Genomic DNA, 10,605 nt, shown 5'->3' on the forward strand with positions numbered 1-10,605 from the left:
GCAAGGGTGTTCAGACTTTTTCTTCCATGGGCAACATATTGATAAATAGAAGGATGTAAGGCCTACTTTGATAGTAGTTACTTTTAATTTATTACAATAAAAAACATTCAGTCAGTGCACTGTAGGTAATATATACCAATGAATTATACGTTAATTTTATATATACATTTGTATTTAAGGGGCCAAACACATGTGATGACTAGTTGGACCAGCTGAAAACATGTAGGGATTATTGTTGATCTTTTCCAAACAGTTAGTTGATGTCTGATGCTTGCGATCTTGCTACGCAAATACGGCTCAGCCCTCCAGTGTTGAGCAATGAGTCTCGGGTTGATCTTCCCATCAGGTTTGACCCGGTTCTTCAGGTATTTGGTTTGGTTCAGCGCTGCTAGGACACACAAAAGTAGAATCCTCCGTTGCTTATCAATTAGGTGGTTGCAACTCAAGAACGTAAGAATGGAGAAGAAAGCTTTGGCTTTGAAGGAAATGATAAGGAGACGTATTCCCAAGCGAGAGAATTTGGATTCTTGGAAGTGGATGAAACAGGAACCAGTCAAGGCATTTGTTGATTTAGCTTTGAACAAGAAAACAGAAGACAAGATGGAAAACAGTTTTGACGACAAAGAGATGTGTGAGTAAACAAGAAATGCTACGGTGGAAGAAGTGTGTAGAGATAATTGTCATTGTCCTTGAGTAGTGGCGTTTAATATATTTAAAAAAAAAAAATGCACCAGTTACTGAGGCAGGCAGGTAAGTCAATTCTATTTCCTTTCTGTAGATGTGTTTGCTGCAACGCCCTCACTTGCAGCTTGTTTGTGTGCCTTCACGTGCGTTTTGGGCAAGTGCTAAGCATCCTTGAGTCTATTGGGTCAAAAATAATGCCACAATTTCCAGGCCTTCAAAAAGTATTGGATTGCTTTCACATTATGTTTAGGGTCATTATTCATCTGCACTGAGAAGTGCCCCAATGTCAGTTTTGCAGAAAGATGAACCCTTGACTTTTGACTTTGACTTTTTCTTTTCTTCAACAAGGGAATCAGTCTGCCATCTTCCAGTTAAGTTGACTTACTGTAAAATACAGCACAAATAAGTTCAACATTCTGGAAGCCAATAGAACTGGTTTTATAATCAAGAAAAATGGAGGCAACAATGCCCACAAACAAGAAGCAAGTGACACATGGAGGATAGTTTAACTAATTTTAGCAAAACCTTTAAAAGATGTATCGTAAGTTGCGATATATTTGTGTCATCTACTTGGTGTGTGTTGCGCAATAGTACTGCAAACAGAGAAGCTGTTTATTGAAGCAGCTAAGAGCAATGATGTGGCTGCAATGAGGACACTCGGAAAAGGGTTGAATGCCAATGCAAAGAATGTGGTGAGTCTCCTCTACCAAGTCATTACGTCTTGAGTCCATCGTAATTATTATATATATATATTTTTTTTTTTACGTGCCATCCAGCACAATAGAACGGCTCTTCACTATGCAGTGGCTGGCAAAAACAAGGAAGCGGTTGAGCTGCTTCTACGACGCAGGGTGCAAGTGGATCAGAGAGACAAGGTAAACAGAAGCTGTGAAGTGTGACGACAAAAGATGACAAAAGCAATAGTTCCTCTAATCCCAATGTGTGTTCCAGTTTGGTGTGGCACCCATTCATTTAGCAGCCTGGTTTGGCAGCTTGGACATCCTGAAATCATTAGTATGGGCTGGAGCAGAACAGAATGTGGAAAATGATGTAATTTGAACTTTACTGTTCAAGCCATTTGAGCCATTTTATTCTATTTTACAAATACATCTTCACGCATGTGTGTTCTTTAACATTTTAATCAAGATCTACTTTCTAAATAGAGCTTTTGATTTCCACCTGCAGGAAGGACTGAACATCATGCACTGCGCTGCTATCAACAATCATATTGACATAGTGGAATACATTATCAACGATCTGCAAATGAAAGAACTGGACAAAGACGATCATGTATTCCATTTGATAAGTTGTAGTATTTTAATAGTACCATTAACGCTATTGAGGATATAGACAATGGAGGATAGGGTGACTCGTTTATTATTTTTTTGGATACAAATTTACTATGAGTATATTAGTGGTCTGAGAAGATTCTAAAAAAAAAAAAAAAAAAAAAGGCCTTTGTGATGCTATGAATCCTTATTGGTAAAAGCAGATTTAGATAAAATGCATTTGTGTCGCAATCGTTGCCTTTCAGTCAGGCCATCGTGCGTTTGCTATGGCAGCAGAGCATGGCTGCGTGCAAACGTTGGAGATGCTGATGGAGCCGGATTACAACATGGCCACCATGAAGCCCAACAAGGTTCGTAGTGTGTGCTGCTTTCCAGTTCGTGCGGGTCATTGCTGCATCAAAGCTCAAAGTCAAAGCCACTTTGATGCAGTCGGCTCTCCTCCCTCCCTCCCTCCCTCCCTCCTTGCCAGAGAGGAGACACGCCCCTGCACTTAGCTGCCAGGAACGGCCATTTGGACGCTGTCCATCTGCTCCTGCTCAGCTTCGATATTCGGGATGAAGTTAATATGGTAGACAATTATATGAAACACCTTCACTATCTCAGAGTAGCTACTTTGCAAGTGTGTAGTCTCACTGGACAATGCATTGGAGGTTCAAATCTATTGAATGATTAATTTGTGTAGTGGTTTGAATTCAGACTGTTTTGGGCAGTTCAATAACTTGACCAAACATGCAATTATGATGGCATGTCTTTTGTGGATAGTGTGTATAAAACCAGAGTTCTGAAATGTTTTGAAAACATATTGGTTTAAGGAGGTGCCCTGTTATGTAACCACAATTGTTTTGTAACTTTCTATTTTCATACTGATGTATAATAATGAAGCACATCCGCCTCACAATTTGAATTTGATCAATGGTTCAGCCCTTCTCTCTTTATTTAACTAGGAATGAGACAATTGACATTGAGAATCTCCATTTCAAAGCTGTTCTGGCTAACATGAAGAACAACATGCAAATTACATCTATACATAATAATCAGCATCAGTGATGGTTAAAAAAAAAAGTATTCAGTATTCAAAAACCTTACAATTTTGGTTTTAATTTTGTCTATACTTGACAAATGTTATTTTTTACCTGATAGATAGAAATATCCTCATATTTTCACAAAATAATAGTTTTTTTTTTTCATTTTTTAACACAAGGTCGCAGTTTTATTTTTAAAGCCATTGATCGTTATCCATTGCCCCTGACGAGCTGTGTGTGTGTCTTAGGACGGTGAGACTGCTTTGTACCAGGCTGCCGCTAACGCTCAGGAACAATGTGTCCTGGCTTTGCTGGAAGCCGGCTGCAACCCCAACATCCAAACAATAGTACAGCCACACACACGCTCAAGACATGTGGCGCAATTTTAATAGCATCATCTTAACCCCTTTTTATATTTTTTTTAATAGAGCAAATGCAGCGCCCTTCACCCAGTTTCAGAGCAAGGAGACGCATCCCTTGTCCGACTTCTCCTACAATATAAAGCCCGCACAGATTTTCAGAATGAGGTATGCCTTCTCCATTCATAATAAGTGAAGGAACGCCATTATCAACCGACACTTCATACATGCTCAAGGACTTGGAAGTTCCTCTCCACCTGGCAGTTAAGAACAGCCACATCCCCGTCATCCATTATCTATTGGAGGCAGAATGCAACTTAAATATCACCAATAAGGTAAAATGTAAAGATTGATAGTAAAAGAAACCTAAAAGACACGTGATGAACATGCTTTGTCTTAAGAGGTTTCAGTCTGCTATGCATCTTGCTGCTGAGCTAGGAAGAATCGATGTGGTGGAAATGCTACTGAAAAGTGAAGTTGATTTGACGCTCCAAGACCGGGTAAGGAATGACCTCAACTCAACTTTGACACATTCAGATGTTTGTTATTGATGAAAATCCTCTTCATGTTGTATTTTAATACATTGTTTAAATGCATATTATTTGGCACACTTGTTGGGAGTAGCAGGGAAAGAGGGCACTGGGTGTGGCCGCCAGAGCGGATGAGGTGATCATCGTGGACATGATCATCAAGGCAGAACGATACAACGCATTGAAGAAAGTGAGACTTTTTCAATGCATGTTTATATTCATCCAAAGTGATTATTTAATTCCTATTTTTAATATGTGACATTCATATTGCAAATGTTGAGGGACCAATAAGCCTTTCCATGTATCTTCCAAAGCTGGTGATATTTATCAACCCACTGACAGGATTTAATACCCACCTGCAGGCCAACCCAGATTATTATGAGAATGTTCACAGTGAGTATCCGCTAACATTCAAACTGGACCACCGCAATGAGACCAAGCAGATCCGTTCGATTACCTGGCGCCTGGCCTATGAGCTTCTGAAGGCAGGAGACTGGAAGCGTCTGGCTGAACACTGGGGATTCACTCTGGAGCAAGTGATGGCCATCGAAAGCCAGTGGACGGGTAAATGTGTCCAATTCCTTTTTGGCCAGGGTCACCTTACACATTATACCCATATGTAAGTTAAAAATTTGGTTTGGTTTTACAATTGTGTGAAAGAAGATTAATACTGTAAATATATATAATTGGGGTTTTAGAAATTGGTGATTTGAAAACTTCCATGAACAGAAAATTTGGAAAGGCCAAATTGGACATTTGACCAGTACAGTGAGAAGATTTGTGTTGTACCTTAGATTTTGTACCGTGGCTTATAATTAAGAAACGTGGCTGATTCAATTGATTACTAAACTAGGATGAAAAGTTTATTTTGTTTAAGTGCTATGTTTTTGTTCATAGGTCCGCATAGCTATAAAGAACACGGCAACAGGATGTTTCTGATCTGGCTCCACGGAGCTGAGCTGGCGGGTAAAAGTCTTCACATAGAACTCTATCAGGCCCTTTTCCACACAGGACATGGCAGAGTTGCAGGTATTTGATTTTCAAAATATTTTTAATGGCTTTACAGAGAAAAGTCCTTAAATGTACAGTTTGTGTCGGTTTGACTGTTGTAATTTTTTCTACTTTTTTCTTTCTGACAGAAAAGATACGGACGCAATCGGAGAGTGTCAGCAATAAGAGCTGCAGAGTTTCATGATTGCGGGTGTGACATGCAACATTTTTTATTTTTATTTTCATATAACATCACTTACAAGACACTTGTATAGAAAGGAGACTCTAAAAATAATTTATTATGCATTTAAAAAAAAAAAAGCACCTGAGGTTTGGTTTGATGTTCTAAAATGCACAAAAATACAATATGTCTATTAAACATGCACATTTTCCTGAATATTAACGTTAAATTAAATAAAGCTCCACTTTGAAAACTGCACTGTTAATATATTTACACGGGTGGATCCCACCATGAACGTCAGTGAGGTTGTGAAGAATAATTGCTCAATTGCTCTTTACCCCAATAAAAAAAAAGAATTTGTAAAGCTGCACCCACAGTAATAATCACAGAGTTGTTGCATAGTTGGTAAAATCCTTCATCTAGAAAATGCTGGTTTGTATGAGACGTGTGTGTAATTTAATTAATCAACTACTTTGATAGAGTGTCCATTAAAAGGGTTTGTTCTGGAGGATGCCTTCACAACAGTGGATGTGCGGGTACCCTGCTGGGAAGGGCGAACACTTTTGGCAGTAACAGCAATAGTGTGCTTGGAGAAAAGAAAGAGGCAGAGGTAGATTAGATTCCAACACCTTTGTAGAAATACTTGATCCTTCCATACCTGTGCAATCGGTTGATGGCGTTCTACAACAATGGAGGTCATGGACGGTGATACCCCCATCACTTGGCAGCTGCTGCGTACACTCTTCCCGGCAAAAGGTTGCGCTGTAATGCGGGCTGTTATGGTTTTTCCCGATTTCTGTTGGCCAGCTGTGATTATCCTCGCAGAGGTCTATGGACACGCACATTCGAGCAAGGGCAAAAGAAGTCCGTTAAGATTGCTAAAATCGTGTAAGGATTTGTTACTAGAAAACGATTGTGTGAAAAGTTATTTGTAAGAAAATAATGCAGGACACCTGTTTGTGGAAACTTATGGCGGCCCCTTGTTGCAAAGACCCGTGAGCAGCTGATTGGGACGGAAAGACTTCCCTGGTGTACCACACGCCCATCTGAAGAAAAGCAATGCAAGGGATCATATTTACATGGAAGGTGATGTTATGACATTACAGAAGAGATTCAATCAAGACCACAGTTCTGCCATACCATGCTGTTGTCTTCATGTTGGGTCGGAGACTTTGGGTGGTCAAAGTGAACCGGGCTGCCGCCGGGACCTTGAGCCATGGCTGCGGAATCGGGCTCATCCCAAGGTGGTGGAGGGTCTGCTGAGTAAAATATTCACTGAAAAACCAAAACGCCCACTTGAAAAAAAATACATCAATATTTTTATGGCATTGCATATATGAGATGTCATAGCAAAATGGTTTCTAGTGAGTGTCAGATAGCTGGTGGCTCTTTGATATCACATTTAGTGATGTGTGGGAGTTTTGCATTTGTGATTTCTTTAGAACGTAGTCAACGACATGACTAGAGTGTACATTACAGGTGCTGGTGTGCATTCTGGACGAAGACCAGCCTCCAGTGGCGCCGGGAGTGTGTTGAGATGAGCGAGGATATTTGGAGGCGGTAGCCTGACCAAGGGTTTGCTTAGAAAAAATGTAGAGAAAAAACATGACATTTTATACACACTGGTCATTTTTTCTTACTACCCTTTGTAAAGAACAACAAACAGAACTATTGTAGCCTACTTGACGTTCTAAATGTACCTGTGTCACCAGATGATGGTAGTCTACAGCAGCCGAGCTCATAGGTGGAGCCACGCTCCCCATCTCCAGATTGCTTCGCATACTCTTGCCGACATGCTGGGTGGAACTGCGAGCCGTTCCGCTTTTTGTAGGTTTTTGTTGGCTGGTTATCCCCGCACCAGCACCCGCACCAGCACCCGCACCAGCACCCGCACCTCCCTGTTGAAACGATTAGTACATATTAAGTGTACTTGACTTGGAAACACTGCGACTCCATTACTCACCTGATCATGGAAGCCAGGGCCTGGCCCGTGTGGGAATGAGCTGGGTGGAGGTGGAGGGTCATCAGGAGGAAAATTGGGATCTGTAGTGAGCAAAGTAGTCTTTTCATAAACAGAATGGCTCAGTGGGAATTATAGACTGAAATGAATGGAGCAAACATAGAACCAATCTAGTTTTTCTCCTTCATTAAAAAGTGCCCCCGATACCTTCACAACTCAAAAGGTGTGCGTCATTACATACCATACCCATCATGGTTTTGGGGTTCTCCATCCGTGGGATTAAACAAGTGGAGGGTCTCCATGTTGAGAGCACACACACCCCTCATCAGGGCTTTCCTCATACACACTTCTTTGTGTTCTTGCTCAAGTTGCAGTTTCTCAATCTCTGCTTGTGCCTTCGCCAAAGCCTCATTCTGTTCCTGAGTCATCTAAAACGGACAAAGAAAACACAAACTTTATTATTATCTACTGACCGTGATGTGGATTTGAAGTAGCAGAATGGCGTAATTATTATTATTTTTTTGCTCCAGGTCGACTCCCAAGGGAGTCAAATACAATTTACTTATAGGCAATCTACAGCAGTAAATAGAAACAAGATTCTAAACATTGTACCAACAAAACTTTGAAAACAGTAACATGTGGGGACCATACCCACCGTTTGAATCCGTGCCTCGTAATTTTCCGACAGCTGGTTGCACACTTCTTCTGCTTTTGCGCGACATGCCTGCTCCATCCTGGCCTTCCAATGCTTCAGGTAGGCAGAGTGCCATGTCAACCACGCTTTCCTCTTCAGACGCAAATCATAATGCTGCTGCGCCATCTTGCTAGTAAAGGCCTGAAAAGGAAAAAAACAAAGTGCATTAAGCCACTGAAATAAATACGATGAAAACGATTCTGCCACACACTCGAAAATGTGTCCTATGGTGAATGCTGTGGACAATCTGGAAATTCTAAATCATGGGGGCACAGACTGAATCACTCTACCTCCTCTTTGGCTTTGCTATACTGAAGTTTCCATTTGGTGAAGGCGCTCATCTTTTCAAGCTTCTGTTTTTGTTTGTTCAACACCACATTCAGATTTCTAATCATCTGAAGGAGGGGACAGTACTTAACGATCAGCCCATGCAAAAGTCATCATGCTAGATACACAATGCTTAATGTATGCACCTCGTCCCTTCGCTTGTTGGAAGTCTCAGCGGCGTGTAGCAGATTTTTCAGACGGTCCAGCTCTGCCTTGTAGGCCTCGGTTTCGGCTTTACGGCAGTCCCTTTCCTTTTGCAACTCTCGGCTGTGTTGATTTATCAAGGCCAGCCTCCAGTCCATCAACTCCCTCAGCACATTGGTCTGATTGGCAGAGAGGGGAACATGAGCTGTGTTATGAATCAAAATTCAGTCAACCTCAATTTTTACACTCCATAATTACAAATCGCCATAATCGTTAAAATACAAATTCTTATGACTATGTTTGTTTATACAAGAAAACCATACTTTGATTTATACATTTGAACATTTGAATTGCTTTTTTTTTTTTTTTTAAACATTTTAAATTAGTAAATGTTTTGTTTTTTTAACTATGCAGCATTTAACGCCTTTTGCTATGACATTTTATGAGGCAACGGTTATTAAACAGCTATAAAGCCTGTCTTTATGATGTTAAAGCCTAAAATAAATAATACTTTACATAACTTTGTAAAGGGAAATATAGCTTTATAATATGTTTGACCTTGAAGGCTTTGTTGTTAGAACAACAATCATTTGTGAAATTACATCACATAATACTATACTAATACACGACAAAACTGGCATTCCTTATTGCAATTCCATTTTTGGGCTCATTTTGAAACATCTGGAAGACATTTAAGAAAAAAACATGTCACAAAACTGACCTTCAGGTTTTGGCTCCATGTGTCAAGAAATGTTTCCATCCTGGTAATATTCTCCTCAGAGGTGAAGAGATCCATTTCAGTGTAGTCAATGTAGCCTTCAATATTTGGCTGTGCACTCTCAGATGCATCTTGTGAAGTGTCTCTGTTTCTCAAATCTCTGCGAGTAGTGTTCTCCGTCCTCTCTAGCAGCCAAAGCAAACACAAACAGAACAGAGACTTAACAACCCAAATAGTGAAACAGGTCAGGGAGAAACTCATAACTCTGCAATACCTGCTATTTCTGAATTTTCCTGTGGATTAGAGCGTCTTGTAGACAATGATTCTGTAGGCAATACTGGGACATCGGGCTCATCATCTGAAGACATCTAGACAGGGATGTGAGCTGCAGAAAGAACATCGCGGCGTTATACTGATGCTTATGACATAAATAACAATCTAGCTTTATACGAGGGCAAATCATTACAATTCTACCTTAGATTTAAAGTTTCCGATCTAAATTGCGCTTAGTGCCGAACCAATTTATAACAAAGGAAGAAAAGAAAAAGTCAGCAAGTTAGGATCAAAATAGCTTTGATGTCTAAAACTAATAGGAAAAACGTAACAGTAAAATGAACAAATTTGTGATTGTTCCTTTTCAGATTCACTGCAAATTTTCGACAACACAACGTAACTAAACGGGTCAAAGAGTAAAGGTGATTTAAATATGGGGAAATCATAATTTATCATACAAAAGAGCATATTTCTTTGCTTTACCTTCCTGATGACTCGTCGGTTGGGACAAGCTTGCTAAATCGTTTGAAATCCAGCAGCAACTCAACAACAGTGTATGTCATTGGGTACTTAGAAAGCACAGCCAAATACGCGCAACTCTGATTGGTTATATTGTTTCCTGGTAACGCTTAGTTGAAAGAGGCAGGCGGAGCTCAAATCGCCTTATAAAGCCTCCTATGTGTGTTCCTGGTGTCTAGCAGCTAGAGTAGACATTAACAGGATGGAGCCACATCACAGGCGTTTTTATTTTTTATTTGTATTTTTTTTTTACATCACTATATACGTATGTTGAATCATGCACTCAAATGTATTTTGTGGATGGAGAAGTCTTCTCTCTTGTTGTTCTGTTTCCAATGATATATCCCTAATTCAATTTAGGAATGTGACAATAATGTGAGGAATTAATTTGATGGACTACAATCATAAAATCAATCAATGTTAAATGAAACCAAATAGTGTCCATTTTAGCAACACGAGTGCTTAAAACTACCTAGGGATATCAGCCCACCCCTCTTGTTTTCTTTTTCAAACTCTCTCACCCTTCTCTCAGCACAAAATCTCAGCGTGTTCAATCTGTTCCAGGACAATAATCATAGGCCCAATTTGCTTTTCCCCTCTGGACTTTAGCTCATACACATACATAGGATGCTGCCATGGTACATATGGATATAGATATGTATGGATATGGATACAGATAAAGATATACATATAGATTATTGTTCGAGAACAAAAATAGAATGCTGAGAATGCTGAATCAGACAAGTGAAGCTCTTCATCCGAGAATACGTTTATGTCAATATCTTAATTAAATTATGCGGGGAGTAGGCGGTGGCGAGAGAATGGCTGTACTAAAAAGCAATACGGGAAACGAGCCAGGGAGATCATTACCAATCAGCCCGTGTGGTTTTTACATCCCTGTGCACCACTCCATGA

The 10,605-nt window shown here is 40.1% G+C and overlaps 2 protein-coding genes across 5 annotated transcripts; one reads left to right on the forward strand and one right to left on the reverse strand.

The window, feature by feature from the left end:
• Positions 1-318: 318 nt before the first annotated feature.
• ankdd1b (ankyrin repeat and death domain containing 1B) lies at positions 319-5,387 on the forward strand. 2 transcript variants are annotated; one of them, XM_085910872.1, is made up of 15 exons: positions 319-631; positions 1,276-1,376; positions 1,461-1,559; positions 1,636-1,734; positions 1,870-1,974; positions 2,219-2,323; positions 2,443-2,541; positions 3,244-3,342; positions 3,424-3,522; positions 3,591-3,689; positions 3,756-3,854; positions 3,979-4,074; positions 4,247-4,448; positions 4,782-4,913; positions 5,024-5,387. In XM_085910872.1, the coding sequence occupies exons 1-15, from the start codon at positions 319-321 to the stop codon at positions 5,077-5,079; spliced, it is 1,803 nt and encodes a 600-aa protein (XP_085766998.1). In that variant the 3' UTR covers positions 5,080-5,387. The 2 variants fall into 2 exon arrangements, with proteins under 2 accessions (XP_085766998.1, XP_085766999.1); XM_085910873.1 differs by having other exon boundaries at positions 379-631; positions 1,276-1,373.
• On the reverse strand, positions 4,970-9,798 carry poc5 (POC5 centriolar protein homolog (Chlamydomonas)). Of its 3 annotated transcripts, none has more exons than XM_085910870.1 (14): positions 9,373-9,608; positions 9,173-9,283; positions 8,902-9,083; positions 8,183-8,359; positions 8,000-8,104; positions 7,671-7,850; positions 7,257-7,443; positions 7,019-7,098; positions 6,756-6,953; positions 6,533-6,635; positions 6,196-6,311; positions 6,009-6,101; positions 5,714-5,884; positions 4,970-5,641 (listed from the first exon to the last, which is right to left on the reverse strand). In XM_085910870.1, the coding sequence occupies exons 2-14, from the start codon at positions 9,264-9,266 to the stop codon at positions 5,516-5,518; spliced, it is 1,812 nt and encodes a 603-aa protein (XP_085766996.1). In that variant the 5' UTR covers positions 9,267-9,283; positions 9,373-9,608; the 3' UTR covers positions 4,970-5,515. The 3 variants fall into 3 exon arrangements, with proteins under 3 accessions (XP_085766996.1, XP_085766997.1, XP_085766995.1); XM_085910869.1 differs by lacking the exon at positions 9,373-9,608 and adding an exon at positions 9,655-9,798 and having other exon boundaries at positions 4,971-5,641; XM_085910871.1 differs by lacking the exons at positions 8,000-8,104; positions 9,373-9,608 and adding an exon at positions 9,655-9,798.
• Positions 9,799-10,605: the final 807 nt, after the last annotated feature.

This window comes from Syngnathus leptorhynchus, chromosome 4, assembly GCF_054491065.1.
Source record: "Syngnathus leptorhynchus isolate UIUO chromosome 4, UIUO_Slep, whole genome shotgun sequence".
Lineage (NCBI taxonomy): Eukaryota > Metazoa > Chordata > Actinopteri > Syngnathiformes > Syngnathidae > Syngnathus > Syngnathus leptorhynchus.

What these genes read in the sequence shown, in the direction of transcription:
- ankdd1b (XM_085910872.1), top strand. Translation starts at nt 319, where the DNA reads ATGAGTCTCGGGTTGATCTTCCCATCAGGTTTGACCCGGTTCTTCAGG. An exon ending in ATGCCAATGCAAAGAATGTG is followed by an intron (nt 1,377 to 1,460) that starts GTGAGTCTCCTC and finishes CGTGCCATCCAG; the next exon opens with CACAATAGAACGGCTCTTCA. An exon ending in AACTGGACAAAGACGATCAT is followed by an intron (nt 1,975 to 2,218) that starts GTATTCCATTTG and finishes GTTGCCTTTCAG; the next exon opens with TCAGGCCATCGTGCGTTTGC.
- poc5 (XM_085910870.1), bottom strand. Translation starts at nt 9,266, where the DNA reads ATGTCTTCAGATGATGAGCCCGATGTCCCAGTATTGCCTACAGAATCA. An exon ending in CATGGAGCCAAAACCTGAAG is followed by an intron (nt 8,360 to 8,901) that starts GTCAGTTTTGTG and finishes TCTGCCAATCAG; the next exon opens with ACCAATGTGCTGAGGGAGTT. An exon ending in CAGAATGCACACCAGCACCT is followed by an intron (nt 6,312 to 6,532) that starts GTAATGTACACT and finishes TTTACTCAGCAG; the next exon opens with ACCCTCCACCACCTTGGGAT.